Source organism: Lepeophtheirus salmonis, chromosome 5 (assembly GCF_016086655.4).
Source record: "Lepeophtheirus salmonis chromosome 5, UVic_Lsal_1.4, whole genome shotgun sequence".
Classification (NCBI taxonomy): domain Eukaryota; kingdom Metazoa; phylum Arthropoda; class Copepoda; order Siphonostomatoida; family Caligidae; genus Lepeophtheirus; species Lepeophtheirus salmonis.
Genome location: NC_052135.2, coordinates 51,180,252 through 51,200,559, shown reverse-complemented (window position 1 = coordinate 51,200,559; position 20,308 = coordinate 51,180,252). Strand labels below are relative to the sequence as shown.

The window sequence follows — 20,308 nt, the reverse complement described above, 5'->3', positions numbered from 1 at the left end:
TGGAAAGAGCTTTGTTAGGATTTTGATACCAGCAATGAAAGAAACCTCTATTAAAGACCTTTTGGTTGCATGTCGAGAGGAAGGCCTACAGAGTCTGTTATCCGAACACCGATGCCCTCAAAGACACTGTGAGCTAGCACTATGACGCCATGACAGAAGAATGCGTTCGTAGTGGGTGCTAGTCATTCCACCGCCCTCTGGAAGACACCATTGCCGCTGAGGGCGGCTACATTAATAATGAAGAAAGCTCCGACACACATCTATTTATAGTACTAATTTTGTTGAAATTCTATTGTTAATGAATAAATTATATCTTGTGGAAGTTTAAATTCAAAGTGTTCCGATTTTAATAGAGCACTCGGTATGATGAACATATTATATGGTTATGGATATTTACACAATATAACGATTTATTATAAAGAGGAGTTCTATTTTAATTAATATTAAGAATGAATGAAGAAATGAGATGAGAGACATTGTAGTGTGTACATTGTACACTGTACATGAAGAATCATTAAACATCAAAAGTTTTCATTTGGATACAAAAACCTATTCCTTTCTTTGCCATTTGGAAGTATATATGTATAGATGGGGAAGTAGTTGTAAAAAATATGAGCTGCAAACATGTTAATAAAAAAAGTAAAGTAATTATTTGAAAAATGCTTGGAGGAGAGCAGTTTAAAAAATAAAACAATACATATTATCTTTCATATATTTTGCATCAACAATACGCCAGTAAACACTATTAGTTTATATAATTAAATATGAATGATAATTTCAGTTTCAAAATGGTAATCGATGGGGGCAAGATGTTACACAAAAATGCAATATTAGAATTAAGGTTACAGGTAAAATATTAAATATATTTTCTAATGGGTTACAGAAGTTATATTCTACAAATATCCTACGTAAACGTCATCTAGTGATGCAAAATATTAATAAAAACTGGACTATTATATTATATGAGCTATGGTGTTTAGTTTAGATGACATACTTTAAAATGATGACGTAATAGGTAACAATGATCTATTGTACAATAAATGTACAAGAGCTGTCATGTTCTATACATACAATAGTTTCCAAGTATTTCAAATGGTCAAAAATAAATGGTTTTTTTTTCTTTTTTATAAAAGACTTAAGATGAACAAATTTTTCCCATTTAAATATGAATTACTATAATTTCATATTCTTTGTTTCACTAATAGTAAGGATTAATTATTTATCATTGTTTTTTAGGCTGTTGTTTTGTGACTTTTTATTCCCGGAAATCGGCATTGGACGCACAAAATGCACTTCATAACATTAAAACTCTTGACGGGGTAAGTCAATATACCTATATCTATCATGATTATACGACAAATTATTCGAAAATTCTTCTCACCCTTTCATTTTGTTTAATTCATAATAAAATTTTGTTTTAAATATACTTTTTTTGAACTTTAATTATTTTTTAATTGTTATAAAAATATCTGCAAACTACAGGTTATATGGTAAATAAATTATTTCTTCTTTGTCGTTGCAATAAGCTCAAAAAAAAAAAAAAAAAAAAAAACACAAAAAATCTTACCCGCTGAGGTCTTGGCTTATTAATATTCTGTCCTATATTGAAAAATAAGCAAACAAAAAAAAAAAAAAAAAACTTCAATTTTTTTAAATAACTTAAACTTTGTCTCTCAGCATATATATATTTCATGTAGTTTAGTAGTCTTTGTAGCTTCAATATTCAATCCTTTTTACCTATGATTAATTGGTTTTTTTTAAAATTTAAAATTGTTGTATTTTTACTTATTACAATGCTGTCCACATTCAGTATTGTAAAAAATTAATTGACTTATAACTATTATCTCCTTTCTTGATTTTGTTCAAGATTATTTTTATGCTAACGTACCCCCTATTTACAAATTTGTTTAAAGTTTTCATCCTCTTTAAATTAACTAGAAATGTACTCAATAAAAAAGTTTTCACTATTTTTCTATCTTTTTCCTATTTACATTGCCGCACATTATGTATTAATTCAAAAAATAAATACAACTCCAGAGTTTTAATTAAATAATATTTTAAAAAGATTTCCTATTAAGTCCGAAGAAGAAAAAAAATGGTTAAATTATACATTTATATTTAGATAATAAGTTCCGACAAAAGTAATTTCGAATTTTCTGCTTAATTTCAATCCTTTATAAGAAGTGTTACAATCAACTGATTTAAGCCAAGTATGCCCTGTTCTGTTCGATAACTTGTTGCTAACAAGAATCCAACTTCGTAATGCCCTTTTCGTAGAAGCCCTTGTCCCTATTTGCATAAAAAAACTTAGATAATCACTTTTCACTCAGCTCTATTGAAGCCCAAATTTTACCCACAAGTGCGTTGGTCATAGAAAAGAATATGTGTTAGTCATTTGGTGCCAGAATCGGACTGTAGGGCGGATGCATAAGAACTTACCATTTGAGTTCCTGGAGGTTCTGGCTTGTCATCAAAGATGTATTCGTCCTGTCGTTGTCTTGCTAATATCTTAGTGTCTCATATTCACCAATGTTGGCTGCTTCTGTTCCATCTCCAGCTTCAAACGGTCGAGTAGCTGACAGTGGAGGGTGTAATTAAGTGAATAAAACACACGAAAAAGAAAAACGTTTTTTCCCTTTCAGATAGTAAAGATGTAAAATTGGACCTATATATTCTTTGAGACCTTCATACTTAACACACGATAATTCATGCAACTTAAAGATAAGGATAGGATTGAAAATGTGTACATGATTTGAAAACGATGATATTTTGGTGTAAGATCGGTTTAGAATAAATTACATATGACAGATCCCTGAAAAAAGGTATATGGTCAATTTAACTAATCTAAAGCATTTCTTAGGTGTCCTTGTATATGACATAGTCACTCCCCCCTCGTCATAGCTGCTGAAATTTCATGCCAACCTAGGACTTTCCTCTCAAACATTTTTCAAATTATCATGGTTATAATTTTTTATTTTTAACATTCCAAAATTATACCAAATAGTATCACTGATCTATAAGTGTAAGTCCATGAGGAACTCCATATAGAATTGAGGATCAATAAACGAGTAATTCCTCCCTTCATGTTTGTAAGCTAGTTGAACAATTTGCACCAATATAGAATCCTTCTATGACAACGGATATAATTTCTTAGCTTTCTACATATAAATGATATTAGTTTATATGTAAATAATAGGACTACCCGATCTTGTTCAGAGTTATTTGTTTAGCTATATAGAACACCAAATAGTACTTTTTTATTTTTCTAAGCTGTTGTCGTTTCCATTTAATATTCTGAGAAGGGAACTTCCTTAATATATAATAAAATATAAAAAATGGGATTGAACATTAGTGTGTACTCATGAAAGAAAGAAAGGAACCATTAGGATTGTTGCGGAATTATAATTGTTGTCCTTATTGGACTCAGAGTAAAATGTAGGATCGACATCTGAATAATTCTTACCAATATCCTGGTTCCTTTCTTTCTCCCCCTCACCACAGCTGCTTGAAGTGGATCTAATGAAAATTCATGGCAGCTAAACTGCTCTCCTCCTAAACTTTTTTCAAATGGCCAGGCTTGATTTTTAGTGTCTTTTATTTAACATGCCCAAAATGCTAGCGATTAGTGAAGGTTAACTGTACCTATAAAGTGCATATATTAAAATGAAATAAGAGTTAATGATCTGTGGTAATGATTTTATAGTCATTTATTCAACATCTTATTTTGGTGATTTGCATTTAGATATAATATTCATGCTTCATTAACGAATGTGTTTGTTTTTTACCATTTGTTTCTTTACTTGGTTATACACTGACTTCATTCATCACAATGTGATCAACCTTTCCATCTAGAAGAAAAAGGAAAAAAAGCGTCAAATTAACTACTGACAGTAAACCAATGTCTAGTCATTTTCACTGTTGGACTTTTAAATGTAGGATTACTAACAGTTTAACATGGTTTTATTGAAATTTAAACAACTGCACCTCAAAAAAAAAAAAAAAAATATATATATTTTTTGGTTAACGGCCAAGTAATATAGCTGGGGACTAGATTATCAAAAGGGTAATTTTGTGGCTTGAAATTGATTTAAAGGCATAATAGCTTAGTAGACCCCCCCCCCTTAGCTACTGGTTGGAGAGAAAAATTCGTTAACAAATAAAAACTGTAGAAAAAAAGTAAGATAACATAACCAGTAGAAAGTCGTTTACTCAGTAATTGGATATATGTACTTTACTCTAGAAATATTTAGTTAAGTATGTGTCTAAAGTTTCATATTTTATACTCACACATACGATGAAGAGAAAAAAATGAAGTTTACTTTATGTATGAATTTTCAAAAAAGGCATGTCATATTTTGTAGAGGATTGATGGGTACTCCTCTTCACAATTTATCCTCATTTCATTGTACCCTGAAATATCATGTTTCAATTCATTTATTAATATAATAAACTATGGCTTATAATCAATTCAAAATTTGTTATGAAAGAAAAGCTTCATATTTCATAATCCATAAAGGGGAAAAAAAGAAAGTGTTTTTTACATATCATCAATTTCCCATTTTCATCTTATCAAGTAGTAGGTTCATTATACAGGGTGCGGCAAAATAACTTCCTTTTTTAAAAAGCCAATAACGCAAGAGTAATTTTAAAAAAAGTTATATTTTTGTTTCATAATGATATTCCACATTCAAAGTAGTGACGTCCCCAATCGTTGAATAAACTGAACTTTGGTAATTTTATAACTGGTGATTTATGTTTTTCTTTAAAAAACTTTTGATGGGATGTTTTAGGATAAAGTTATTTTATACGAGAAGATACAATATATAACTAACAGCCTCTTAATTTTGTAATTGTAATGGATTAGGTAATTAGTTATTGTAGATTTTGTAAATATCTTAATACTGGTTTTTCCTCGGAAAAAATCTAGTTCAAATTACATGATATAAACAAACTAGAGAAATTTAAAAAGCTTGCATAACAACAGATCTGTTGTCATCTATTTTAGGTTACTAGCGTCATTATTTACAAATTTCAAATAATAAAGGGATATTCATAAATTACACTAATAGAAACCAGGAACTAAATTGGAATTAGTTAAATTTTATACAATATTCTCTTAATCGTACCCCACTCTTGAATAATCCGAACTTTAGTATTTTAATACCCGATTATTTTTTCCTTTCTCTTTAATCTTTTTTTGGTACCGTCATATTACGTCTTTTCTGAGGACTGTATGGAACTATTTACAATTATATATGTATGCAGGGCCGCTTTTAGTATTTTTTGTGTTGGGAGGGTGGGGTGGGGAGGTTGAATATATTTCCATTCTTCCGACTCAGATATGATATGACTATTTCATTTGGATAATTTAACATGGTCCTTTCATTTTTCCTAAATATAATAAAATGACTTTGATTTATTTGACTTTTTTTTATAAAAGAATGTTTTATTTTATTTTTTCAATGACCTTTTTTTGAAAATTATATTTTTGAAAAGGCCTTCCAGGTATGCCTTCAATTTTATTTTTCAAGTCAGTATATCAATTATCCCAAATCTCTAACATTTTTTCCGAACTAATACTTCATCGACCCCTCTTGGCTTGGCCCTGGCTCTATATATATTCATTGCTGAATGGGTTTCCCCAGTATGAACATTATATTAGCGCCTCAGACTAATTAAAATTTTCCCTTCTCCAAAATTAAAAAATAATGATTGCAGCTTTGGTAAAAAAAAAAAAAAAGCCTTCTTAAATTGACGCTCCCTCTTTCTAGGACATATTTTACACACTTCTGGGCTGCATATACTATATATAGAGATGTATATACTTATATGTATTTTATTTTTTGTAATGTATATTCCGGGATGCATTTCCTATTTTTCAAATTAAATGTGAATGCACTTTTTTTTCCTTTTTCTCGTGCAAGCATTTTATTTCTTCCTCTATTCGATTAGTTTAATTCATTATATACCGTACACATAAGTTTGACAATCTTCGTCCTTTCTCCAAGAGAGAAATAAAACCTTTCAATAGTGTCGCTATTGCAAAAGATTATATGCATTTCTATGTATCGAGGTAAATGCCATAGGAAGGGTTTGGATTTGTTTATTTTTAACAATAATACATAATATAACATAAATCATTAACTCTACAATAACAATGGTATTATTTTTGATACAGTTTTGAGTTTACCATATAATATTATCTAATATTCATACTCCAGCAGTTAAAAAAATAATTATGAACCCTTCGTTAGTAAACTGGGATATTATACACTCCAAGAGTGATAAAATTGCTTCTTATTCCTTTGAATCTACATTTTATCGGCAATAATTTTCAGCATGCTTCCAAAACAATAAATCATATTACACAATGTACCATTGAAATTACAAAACTTATTAATTCAATAATTAACATAACAAAAAAAAAAACTTCAGCTCTTTAGCTTACGGCATGTAGAGAAAATTACACTTGAATATGATGGACGAATTTCCATTGTATCACTTCAAGCAGTAAGGCGTCTCCAGAATCATTGTGTACGCCTTGGGCGCGTCCAAAACGTTCGAGAAGGAGAAGGACTCTCTCAAAAAGGCCAAACTGGATCCTGAGGAGTTAAAAAAAATAGGACAGGCCAATTCCCTCAAGTTCATGAGGACCTATGCAAGATATCTCGGGGTTTCACATCAGCCTATACAGAGAGCTATCAAAAAAGTGGATGGAAAGAGCAATGTGAGAGTGGAAGCCCCAATTTGAAGGAGCAGCAATGGAAAAAACCCATCTCCTCCGTGGAAAACCTTTTTTGAATGAGTGTTTTGAACTTTTTTTTGATACTTTTGACCCCCTGCAGCCAACCCCTTTGAATACACCCTTTGGTTGCATGTCGAGGGGAAGGCCTGCAGTGTCTCTCATCCAAACTCATAACACTTTGCAGTATGCTTATGAAAAATTCAATCATATTATATGGAATTCTTTATTTATCTTGGTAAGGCCTTGTTTATAATTTATTTGTATATTGAGTAATTTTTAATCGAGGTTTAGTGTATTCAATTAACTTCAAGTAGTTTTTTGTTCTTGATTTCCTCTACTTCATTTTTTTTAATGTGAGGACTGAGACTATCGATAATATATTATATTAAGCGACGAAGCTTTTGTTGAGGATGTTTATAAATCTTAAGTATTTTTTAGGCTGTTAGCAACCTGTTATTATAATTCTTTCAAAGTTGAGGTGAAGACATATAAGTATAAATTTTAACCACGTGTGTTTTTGGTTATGAATGACAGAGAATAACGCCGATGATTTGTTCGGGAGTTATAAATTTATAATTTGGGGATCGACAACGGAGTAATTCTTGCATTCCAAGCCAACAGTTTTTATTTACTAATCTCTATTATGCAAATTTTCAGAGATTAAGATTCATTTTTGTCATTAGAGTTAAGCATGGAGAAGTCTTCTATATTATTAAACAAAAATTTGTCTTTCTGCCAACGTCTAATTACTCCGTACTATGCCGGATAATACTGCAAGTGAATCATAATGTAGATATTTTCGTCATTTTCTTTTACGTGACTGGCACATTGATGAATAGAATATATTTATTTAAACAACCATCATCCACAATATAACTTTTTTCGTATTCTAGGATTGTTCTTTATTTGAAGATTTTATATCAAGATAAATTAGAAGTTAAAACTCCGAATCCCTGAAAGCAACGATACAATAAAAATATATGGTATATATATATTTATATACCTCTAATAAAGGGGGAACATGAAATGAATGTTTAAATGTTTCTGAAAGCTTCATTCACATTATATATTATACTTTATTGCAGAAAATTATTGACATTTTACAAATGACAATCATTTTTTTATGTCATTCCTCTCTGGCGTAGGTTTCTTTTTTGTCAAAAGGAGAATTATGTAGATATTTTTCTAATTTAAGTGCATTTTCCATGCGTTACTTCATATCATCTTTTGGTGCCGCCTACATTAGGCTGGCTCTAATTTTGTACTTAACCCTTTCTTCGTGAATATCTCTTTTATAATACTGTTAGTCCCCTAAAAAGCGTATTTAATTAAATTATAAACAGATGAAAGATTATAATAACTATTTTATCAATTTTGCACTCGTGAACGTAGTTATGCCCGCTTTAGTACTATTGGATCTATCGTTACCGTTTCTTTCATTACACCGGTATCAGTCTCGATTCCAGTCCTTTTTATACAGCCTCAGTTTTGGTAACAAACACTTAAAACAAGGAGCGTTGCTTGAAAATTCGGCTCAGGAAATGATAAAAGATACAAACAGGGCTGCAACTACTTTATACGCAGAGTGTGTAGTGCCCCAAGTTCCAAGAGGGGACCCCAAAAACTAAAGGAAATTGTTTTCAATGAGGGGAACGTAAGGGGAGGCTAGGGGGGGGGGAGCCTAGGGAGATGTAGAATTGGGTATTGTTAACAGTCTAGACATACATAGTACATTTGTTTCGTATAAAGGTGACCTGAGCTAAAAATGTTTCTCATATTAAAGTTTGGGAAACACTAGTTATATAAATATTATAGGTAGTTATCCCATTATAGGGCCCGTCAAGCTTAGTAGTGTACCTGGATCCATAATATTTTACTTGAGACCGATTAGCAATATATTGGAGTCTTGCACAAAGTTTTGGTTCGACTATCTTGATTCCAGTTCGAGCAGTTCACCAACTGGCATATAATCTAGTTGTTCCTTTTGTAAAGAAGAAAAAAAAACGAGTTGCCACCTTTTCTACGACTGCTCAAGGTCATCGTAGTCCGTATTATCCTACATAGAAAAAATTACCTCGAGTCAACATACAACTGATTTTAAAATAGACTTTTGACATAGTCTACACTGATAGACGTTGAGAAAATGAATTGTGCTCTGGAGGAGCACAAAATCCAATCTCGCACAATCTGTTTTTGTGAAAAACATGGCACTTGGTGACCTTATATGATATTTGTACAATTTTAAGGCTTAGAATATTTGTGCTAATTGTAATTTTATCTCAACATCCAAAACCATTTTATAATTATTAGATTGAAATTTACTACATAAAGATCAAATACAAACAGGAACTAAAGTTGATACTTAATTTTTGATGGACAAATTCATTAGTTTATATAATTTATTTAATAACCTTAGAAAATCCTTTAATATATATATACTTTTATATTTAGTAGTATATATTACGTTAATTCATCATTTTTTTTCTCAAAAACATTTTGATAGGATTTCAAATATTATCCAAAATAGAAGAGTTGTTAATAGTACTAGGTGATATGGATATAAAATTACAACTACGACAAATATTAAAGTCGTATAATTGTACGAAATTCATATGAGTTCATCAAGTGAAATTTATAATTACAAATAATGTTTTTCACCGTAACAGATTGCTTGATTGGAGCTTGTGGATCTCCTATAGGCTTCACAACTTTTATTGAACGGAATATTGCTTTGATGAAGGGGTTTGACATTATAGTGTCCAGGTAACTGCATTGCTAATACTGTTAATTTTCCTCTTTCTTTCTTTCAAAAGCAATGACAACAATCGGAACATTAACATTTATAATTTACTGATTGATGATTTAATGATTCTGGAGCAAATAAGACTCATTATAGGTAATAATGTATCTTAAATGTTAAAATAAAACATTTTAATAAAATTTCTGGTATATAATATCTTAGGTAACATACTAAGTGTTAAAAACTCCAAGTTTTTATTTTCATTCACTCACCCTCTCAATTGATGCTAATTATTGATGTGACGATAAGTCAAAATTGGGGAAATAAGATGTAATTTCCAATTCTCTATTCCAATTCTTATGCGTTATTATTTATGACATGTAATTAACTATTAATTACTTTTCTAATATATATACAAAAAAATCCATTCAAATACGTGAAACGAACATATTAATATATGACTTCAGTCTTATATTAATATAAATTATCCTAATAAAGTAATTTCTTATACAAAAAATCCTCGAAAACTGGAAAGGAAAAATTGAACACAAACAGAACTTAAACAAACGTGTTCTAAATACATGTCGTAGGTACACAATTTGTTAATTGAGTGCAATAAGTTTTTTAAATGTAACTAATGTAATGAAACGACATGACAGTTAAGCTGCTCTCCTCTAAAAAAATATTCAGATTACCTATGCATATAAAAACACTATCAGAGATCTTTTAAAGCGTTGGGCTATAACTGCACTAGTATATGTGGGTTTTACAGGGTCCAGATCAGAGCCAAAGAGCGCCAAAGAATTAGTTGAGGCAGTTAAATCACTATTAAAGGAAAAAGAGGCAATCTGACTGTGAATGGATCAAGAATTTTACATTAATGCCTACAAGAAAACTCCTCGTCAGGAGTTTGAAGCCTTTGTATCGAGGAAAGCGTATTTTCCAGTGCAAAATCCTCCTCAATAAGTTTGAAAAGCAAGGCCCTTGGCGTCTTCACACAGCCCTGCGGTCCCTTCTTGACTTTGATATTTTTGGCACCTCCAAGGCAAGCTTTCGGGAGTCTGATAAATAAAAAGGGGCACCTGTAGGCCGCTATCATCACTGCATATATTGATTTTTAAGGTCCTCCCTAATGTACAATGTATACTCTCTCTTCAAAGAATAAAAGAAAGGAAACTCGGAAGTAAGGGTAATTTATTGCCCAAAATTATAAAGGAAAACTAAATGATTAGGGAAAACACAAAATCGGATGCATTTTCCTTCTTTCATAAATACTTTCCTTGATTCATATTTCATTCGCAAAAGAGTTTTTCTAAGCTTCAAAAAAGAAAATTATATTGTTATAGAAAGATTTTCTGATGATATCTCGTGTTTTTTGACGTACGATAGAATAATGTTTAGAATTGTTTATAAATAGTACCACTACATTTTTAAACAATAGAAAGTAAAAAATATATAAGTTAGTGTCAACATAACAGAAGACTGGAATTATTTTTTGTAAAAATGGATCAATAAACTAGAATAATATATTGAATTCTGCTCTTTAAACTATATTATCCTATTTTTTTATTCGATGTTTGTAAATGACGGGTTTTAACGCCTTCGCTAAGTGTATGCAAATTTTAATATACACTGTTTCACATAGAAAATGGCTTTGATTAAAAAACGGCGGATTTTAGTGCCTTAGTTTTATAATGAGGAGCATATTGCAAAAGCTCTAAGCCTTACCTATAATAATCCCATACATACAAAAAAAATATTGCTAATAATAGGCTTTATAATGACCTGTAAATTAATCATATGCTCCTTTGTTATGAAGTAAAGTAACATAGTTAAGAAAAAGGAAAATTCTTATTTTCAATTTCTTCTTTTCATCACAGCCTACTTTTATATTGACATGAAAAAAATTAAATTAATATTTGAAATTTAATTTTTTTTATGAAAGGCAATCGATTTTTGAAATTTTTCTTAAAAAAATTTAATATTTAAAATTATATTTTTTCCAAAATATCTAAAATTTAATTTCTTAATTTTTTCCCAAATATTTAATATTATTTATATTTATAACGTCGTTAATACCAAAACGACTTGTATTTAATAGACAAGCATTGTTTTATCGTACTTATCTTCGGAACATGACGTCACACAGTCCATTAAATGAATTCTTCATTTCTATTGTAGTATTACAAATAATTTATCCTGATGTGGATGAAGTTTTATAGTCTTGTAAATTTATATGTAGCTAGTTCGATTTTGATGTAATTTCTCCAGTTGATGGCCCAAAGACTAAAATTAACTTTTAGCCCTAATCGTAACTTATTGTAGATGTGCGAAAGTTGCCAAAAATAGTAATTCATATATCATCGTAGTTTTATAATAAGATGAGTGAACACATAAGTAACATTGAATGATTTTTCTCTAAATTGAGTGTCGATTACTTTTTTACTCTGTAATGAATTATCGTGAATTTCTATTAATAAATTATTGTAATTAATCCTTTGGATGTGTTGCAAATCGTACTTAAAGCAGCCAAAAATGGATCGTCCAATAAAAGAATAAGAAATTTATATATTTGATGGTTGAAAGAAACCAATACATGTTTCTTATATAAAATAAAGGTCTGCACTATGATAAAAAAATTTTTCTTGGATATCTACATTTCTCCTATTAATTTCAATAATAGGCGTATAATTGACTCAACTCAGATATGTCTGTTTTTATCAATGAACAACAAAAATGTATTGGGATTTTCTACTTTTCTTGATTTCTGTTCAAGATTGTTTTTCTTATGAAGTACCATAAATGTAATCATTCTATTTTGTATTTCCAGATGCATCATCCAATCCAAATGAAACCTGCTGATACAGAAAATAGAAACGGTAAACATTATATTATATTTTTTTCTTCTATTTATAGCACAAACACACCTCAGCAAAAACCATTTTACGTTCTTTATCATTGATTTTTACCTCTGTTTTGATGTATATACATTAATTTAAAAAAAAAATGTTTTTCTGAGGTATATTACACATCCATAACTCTAGAGTCCTAGAAGTGATGATAGCTTTAATTATTTGTTGGAGTAACCACAAAAATTATAAACTCCATATTATATCTAATTCTACAAACCTATTTAAGTCATTGTCATTTTCAACAAGGTTGTTTTAAAGGAATTTTTTGGGCGAGTTTTTTTTATGGAGGGATTATTTTCGGCGTGTTTTTTGTAGTGAAACTCTTTTTAGAACGAATACGTTATCAGGGCGTCCGCAACATTATATATGAATATTATTTTTTTTTTTTGTTTGGGGGGTGAAAAGAAACTTTCAAATATTGAATTTTTTCTACAAAATTTCAAAAACCCAAATGTGTTAGCAAAAAACAAAATTTGGGAATTATTTTTTGAAAATCCACAGTTCAGTTGATCACAAAACATTTCAAATATTAAGTTTTTTGGACAAAAGTCCACAGCCGTTTACAAAAATTAAATATTTTTGGTAAAAAAAAAATAATTATTATTATTTCGTATGTTAAATTTAAAAAAAAATTACAAATACTAAATTTTGTGTAGAATTATTTTTAAAAATTAATAGTTATTCATATAAAATTAAATTTTTTGAAGAAAAAAAAAATAATAATTTTAAATTAAAAAAAAAAAATTCAAATATTAAAGTTTCTTATGAAAAGGAAATATAAATAATTGGAAGGAGGGGGGATACTACATCTCCTCCAGTCCAACCTTTGCGGACGCTCCTGGTCATTGGAAATAATGAGTCGATCCAATTTCGGTGGTCTGTGGGTAAGACATTCACTCCAGGAGACGAAGTTTTTTCTCTTTATTATCGGAAATAGTAATTTCCGAAAAACGGATTAGATGACGAGGATGGATAAAATTGAACCCGAAATTAAAAATTTAAATGAATGTAAAAATATTAATGTAAATATTAATGATCAATAGTCAAGCTGTATTGTTCTGTTCCCTAGCCATTATGATATAAATTATAAAAACCTTCCTGAAACGATATTAGCTGATAAAAAGATAGGCCAAATCATTTTCGATAAAAAAAACTTGGCATTATCGAGCCTCACTGAATAAATCTTGGATATAATAAACTGACATCTTTTATATATTTAAGAAATTTTTAAGAATGGGCTTCGAATCCCCTCTTGGGCCTATAAAACCACTATATATATTTATTTATAGACACATAACACATGGGCTAAAAAGTTCCTGGCTTCATACATAGATGCGCCATTTCTTTTTAATTCATCTCATTTTTAGTTAATACCAATCTTCAAAAGACGGTTGTCAAAATTTCATGTCAATCTGTTTTTAATTGTTTGAGTTATTGGGTTCAGTGATACGCTACTTTTTTATTTCCAAAACAATCGATCAAAAACAATTTCGTGTTTTTATTTTGCATTGCTTCTTGAGGGGGAAAAATACTGCTCAAGCTAAGAAATGGTACTTTTTAGCCCATGTGTTGTGTAGGCCGCAAAATCAGAAGTTCCGATAAAACCGTTACTTTCCAGTTTCTAATTTAATTCTCATTCAATTCTCAAATTTGTTTATTTTATTATGTTGGTACAAATATGCACAACGACCATTGACAATATCAGACAATTTGTATTATTATTTTGTTTTGATAGATAAAAATAATTGGCGTATTTTCCCGTGCTTTGCAATTTCTAATCATCAAAAAAATAAAAAATTAAATTAATCAAGGGAAAAATACTATACAAACGTTTGAAATATTGTTTATTTTCTAAAATAGTTATTTGTACAAAATACAAAACTTTGTAGAATAAACAAACCAGCAAAGAAAACGTTGTAGATATATGTACCAACAGTATAAAAAAATAAATAATCATTTCGGAATTAAAATATGTTTTTCTTATTGATCAGAATTTGTATAATTGAAATAAAAAAATTAAACTGGAATTTTCCCCTTATCTTTATTTTCATTCAAGGTTGATGTTATTGTGCTATGGGGACTTAATTTAAAAAAAGACAGTTTTGAACAAAAAAATAAAACCCGGGTTTGTTTTTTGATAAGCCCGGGACTTTTTAACCCACATATTATTACCTAGATTATAAAATACCCTTTTTCATCTTAATAATATTAACAAGAGTCCTTCTAAAACTCTGACTCAATCGCCGTCCATTCTCCATGTAACCAGCAGTGAGCCAGTCCGGTCATCTTCCTGCATTCAACTGTATATATATTTTATCAATTTCAGGCCTCCAGAGAGAGTGAGAGTGAGTGAGACATTCATTTAGATCCATCGTGAAAGAATATGAGAAAGCAATCTCTGTGAGTTGGTCCTTTCATGAAATGACGAATTAAATTAATACAATTTTTTAGCAGCTTCTATTATCTTCATGTTGTCGTTATCTTAATTTCGTGCTTAATTTGTTATACACTTATAGAAAAAGGTTTATATATATATTTTTTTTAAATGCCAGTTTTTGTTATACATACTTTGGTGTCTGGCTTCCCTTGGTGATTGTATCTTTACGTACATACATTACATATGTTATATTCCCTCTCTACATATATTTTTATTAGGTGTTGCATGTTGATTATTTAATAAAATTCGTCTCAAAACTAATAATATTCCTGTTTTTACTACATTCCTCACATCAACAAGGCCCTTTCAATCATTATAACTAATCAATTAGGATAGACAAGTCTGAAGGTGCAATAGACCCAAGTTTCTTACCAAATAACAGTTTATTAATAGGGTTACATATCGTAAGCATTTTAGCGGTATTTAAACAAAAGAAACATGGTAGCACTCAAGATAAATATAAATACAAGGTTATAACATAACGCTTTTCCGACTGATGTTTAACTTCCACCACGCTTTTTAATAGTAACGTCATAGAGAATAACTGTAACTAAGAGTAGCTATATATCGCCCTCCTTGACTGTTACTGTTAGACATACATATTAGATTACATAATGGTCTAACCTTGTATTTCTATTAACCTGGGTAGCACTGGCAATTTGAAGCTGTCATGACGTTTCATTAAATTTTCTAGGAGGAGCTGTGAGATGAAGGAATTAAATACGTCCCTCTCCGTATCTGGCAAGGTAGGAATTACAGGGATGTCAATCCTCGATTCTACTCTGATTCTAACAAGGACCTATCCTTACAAAACACCAGCAGCTTCTCAGTGTTAGTCCTTGTCCTTCATGAGCACATACACTCGGGGCTAAAGTTGTGTCAGTCCTTACTTATTCTGTTGTCTAGTCTAGTCTTAGGATAGGTCCTTAATACTGTCGGTTCTTTGGACTGTCAATACTAGAACTGATTCAAAGTAATTTTAGTTTGAGGTATGAAGGACCAAATTTTATAAGTTTTAAGACTGAAATGCAGTACTGAACTCAACCGTATCGTGACTCAAATAGACGGGACTGCTGTCTCCAAACCTAAATAAGGACTGGCACACTACTACTCATGCCTATACTTTGAACTTAGATGTTTTCTAATCAAGAATAATGATAATAGCTTTAGAAAATAAATACATTGTTCTCTTCATGTTGCCAGAAACGGACACAAAAAACTTGTACCCTTGAAAGTGCTTTGGATATACAACCCTAGTAATTAACAAACATAAGGAAAATTATATTTTGTCGTTCTATAATTATTAGATTTAATTTCAAAAAGTTTGACACCCAAGTTTTCGAACTTTAACTTTAATTTTGCTGTCAAAAACTTCATCGATTTAATTGCAAATGTATGATCAATGGATCATTAAACAGGGAAAAATCAAATTTATTACTGATGACCTTCAAGTGTTGGAAAACCTAACGCATCATCGAAAAAGTGCCAAAAACCAGGTAATTTTCGAATAATTACAAATATAATTTTTGAAATATTCTGAACTCTTTCAAAATGGCGCCAAATTTACGAATATTTTGTGAGTAAAAACAGTTTTCAATTTATAACTAACAACACAAAAAAATCGATTTTTCTCGATTTAAAAAAAAAACTTTTTTGTTTTTAAAAATATACATTTATTATACTTTTAAACGATCAGAAAATTATGAACCATCAATTACCCAAGTGGGCGTAGTAAGTATTTTAAATCTCCTTTTTTTTTAGATATTAGTATGTAATTTGGCCTTAAATATGACGATGAATGAATAGCATTATTTTTATTTATTAGGAAATTTTCATGATGAATACTCCTATTAATTAGAACCGTCGTAACTCAATTAATAGAAATTTCTACAATTTTACTCCAATTAAACTTAATAACCTTTAGTTAAAGAGATAAGAGTGGATTCGTAAAGCACTCAATTTTGAGAAGTAAAAAAAAAAGAGTACCTTCTTCTAACTTTGTTACTTACACATATCTATAGTCATCAATATGGATGATTATATTGTCTAATTTGCGCTACCCACGTCTCAGGGAATGACATAAAAACAAATTGGTAACTTTGAGGATCCACACATCTGCTGACGGAGATGACTATAAACTAAAGAGCTCCTTGCTCTCTGCTACGTTATAGGTTACAAAATTTGGAGGAATAAAGCTTGAAAACAATCTAGCAAAATGCGCCAGGAGTAATTAATAATAGTAATTATATGTTACCTTGGGGCTTCTTTGACGGATTTTTTTTCTATTGTTTTATAAATGCCAAAAAATATTGTATTTTAATGGACACAAAAAATATTTTCTTTTAATTTAAAATTTGTTATAAAAGGATAAATTTTAACGAATATTCAATTGATTTTTTTAATCGAAAATTATGATATATAAATACTTTTAGTACAAAATGAATTTCTTTACTTCGTTTTATAGCTAAAGAGAGAAGTAACATTCATTTGTTACAAAGGGAATTTTTAGGACAATTTTAACTAAAAAGTTTTTGTCTTTTTTTCATAAATACTAAATAAGACAAATATTTTTTCCCTAATTTTAGATTTACAATTTGTCATAATATACTAAATTTGAACGAATAGCAAATATGGAAATTGATTTTTGTTTCTCAAAATTATGACATTTCAAATTTTCTGGAGAAGATGATTTTTCTTACTTTGTTTTAAAGCTAAAGAGAGAAGTAATTAATCCATATGTTTTAAAATATTTACCTGTTAAAACTATTGTATATATTTCTTTAGTATATGTATCTTCTCATATTATAATACATTGACTATTCAGTTTACACATACACTATACAACAATATTCTACAATGGACCTTTTTTGAATAATTTCCACAAAAAAAGTTTTTGTTTCTTGTTATCAATACCGAATTTGACAAATAATTTTTTTAAGGAGAAAAAACACTTTTTTTCACCAATTTTAGATTTAAAATTTGTTATAAGAGACTAAAAATGAATGGGTAGCAAAATAGGTGAATTGATTTTTTTTCCTCAAACATTATGACACTTAAACATTTTTGATAAGATGAAATTTATATTAAAGTGATGACCATAGAAATTGTGTAAAAAGGGTTCCAGTGCTGCTGATCGAGACAAATGTTTCTATATTAATAAAGACATTATAAATAATATGAAAATAACAGACTTTGAAAACTAATTCTGCATAATCTGCCCCAATACAAGTTCAGACATTCTTGCAATGGGGTTTGCTATAATTTTCAATTTGTTGTATCGTACCGACTGCTGGGCAGGATAGATTGATTTTGACAAAACATGCAACCCATCATATTCTATGACGTCGATATTAAAAAAAACGTAGTGGAAGTCAAACATTGGTATTACACGGTTTATGGTATAACATAGTATTTTTATTAACCTTACCACATTCTTGGAAATCTGTTTACTTGTTTATCCTAATTGACCCCTTATTTGCTACTATGAAGCTTATTCAAGTCAATGACTCAACTTCATTTGTCCTTCATGTACCTTCATACATACATATTTATAACGAGGTGTTTGTGTCTATATTTTATTACTTAGTTATTCTCATTTATTTTAAACTATCTACTTAGAATAAATAATTAATTAGTATTGTGTTTTGTGAGAGAGAAAATGTTTTTTCTAGTATTTAATCCATTCTTGGGATAGGACTCTGTGATTTTGTCCATTTACCCTCTTCCTTCATATGTACATTATTATTGTATATTGCGAGAAAGGAGAAAGGCAACTTATCTTGTCTGGTTGTTTTCATCAAGGTATTTGAAAGCTTCGTGTTTTGCTTTTGTTTCACTGCTATTCCACATATTCATTCAACCTTCTCATTTTTTTAAATTGTATTTTTTATTTACTTTAACGTAAATCAACCTTAGAGGCAAAGTTATTTAACAAGTAATACATCATAGTTGTACTTTCCTTTGATGTTTCTCATGCATTTAGCTGAGGGAATGGCGAAGAAAAACTTATAAATTGATGTACTCAAAATAATATTTAATATACATTAAAAGTGTATTTTTATATCAATATTTCGTAGGTTTCGTACAATAAACTTCGCCCTAATAAGACAATTAGTATGTAATTAAGTTTTTCCAAACTTATTGAGAAGGAATGTACATATATCTAAATTGTAGGGGCGTCCGCAGGGATCGGGCGGGTTTTGTTGTAACCCTCTTACCCCAGATTAAATATTTTTTTATTTTTACTAGATTTATTTTTAATTGTTTTTCTTAAAAAAAAGGTTATGGGGGCAAATTATGCAAAAAATTAATATTTGAAATTGAAATTTGAGTTAAATCTTTGACAATAGTTTTGGATTTTGAATTTTTTTTTCATTAAAAGTTTAATTAATTATAACCAACTTTTGATTTTTGATTTTTTTTTTACAAAAAAAATCAATTTTTCTAAATAGTTATGAGTTGTGAAATTTTTCCCAATTAATTTAATATTTCAAATTTAATTTTTGAAATTTTTTATGAATACCTATGGATTTTTGATATTTTTTTCAAAAAAAAAAAAAAATTCAAACTATCCAACCCACAAAAAAATAAAATAAATATATGTATATATAATCCTGCGGACGCCCCTGAATTTAGTTTTTAAAAAACTTACAGCCTGTTCTCCTCTCTTCTTGTATTTTGTTAAAATTTTTTAATGATCATAATTTTGTTACAGAGCGTAAATTATTCATTGGAATGGTATCCAAAAAGTATAATGAAGAGGATATCAAGAACATGTTCAAATCATATGGCACAATCGAAGAATGTACGGTTCTACGAGACACGAGTGGAATAAGTAAAGGTAAAATAAGAATCTGAGACTTACAGGGATTGGAAAAATTATTGAGACTATAGTCAAATGCCTTTTTTTATAAGGTTAGTTAGTTTAATTGAAGAGTTTTATTCACTGAACTAAAAGCTTAGATTATCAGCTTTCATTTGATTTATACAACATAAACAAAAGAAGCAAGATAATCACGATGGAAGAAAAAAGAGGCTTTCTCGTCCTTCCCGCCTATATCAAGCTTTTTTCTTCTATTGAAGCTCTAATCTCTAATATCTCCACAGACCGGATTTTGATCTTTGATCACTTATCTATTGCTAGTATTACCAAAACAAACCCCACGGTCATTTTTCTCATTGTTGACAGGGTCTTCAGAAAGAAAAGGCATCTAAATTTTCTTAATAAGCTTTCCACCAGCATTTTTACGGTCTTGTCGAGTGTGGAAAAGCTTACTTTCTTCTCGGTAGGCGTGCTTGGTGAACTTCATAGCAAGGTTCTAATCAAAGAGCTTCTTTACTTCCTTGGACTTCAATTAGGATAGTCGACTACTCTTGAACTTGTTTTCAATGGCCAAACGGTTTCTGAATGAACAAAAAGTGGTCTATTTTTTTCTTTAGGCTCTTCAAAATTATGGATGTGGTCTTGTTGGTGT

The 20,308-nt window shown here is 29.6% G+C and overlaps 1 protein-coding gene across 20 annotated transcripts in view; it reads left to right on the top strand.

Annotated features, from left to right (window-relative positions):
- Positions 1–20,308, top strand: part of LOC121119063 (CUGBP Elav-like family member 1) — a 220,002-nt gene that overhangs the window by 183,969 nt on the left and 15,725 nt on the right. For all 20 annotated transcript variants that reach the window (XR_011780281.1, XR_011780286.1, XR_011780287.1 and 17 more), the window contains 3 exons: positions 1,237–1,319; positions 12,316–12,364; positions 19,549–19,674. Coding sequence is in view for 10 of the 20 variants with exons in the window: in XM_071888791.1 (XP_071744892.1) it covers positions 1,237–1,319; positions 12,316–12,364; positions 19,549–19,674 (258 nt within the window). In the remaining 10 variants the exon portion in view is untranslated. The remainder of the gene's footprint in view (positions 1–1,236; positions 1,320–12,315; positions 12,365–19,548; positions 19,675–20,308) is intronic.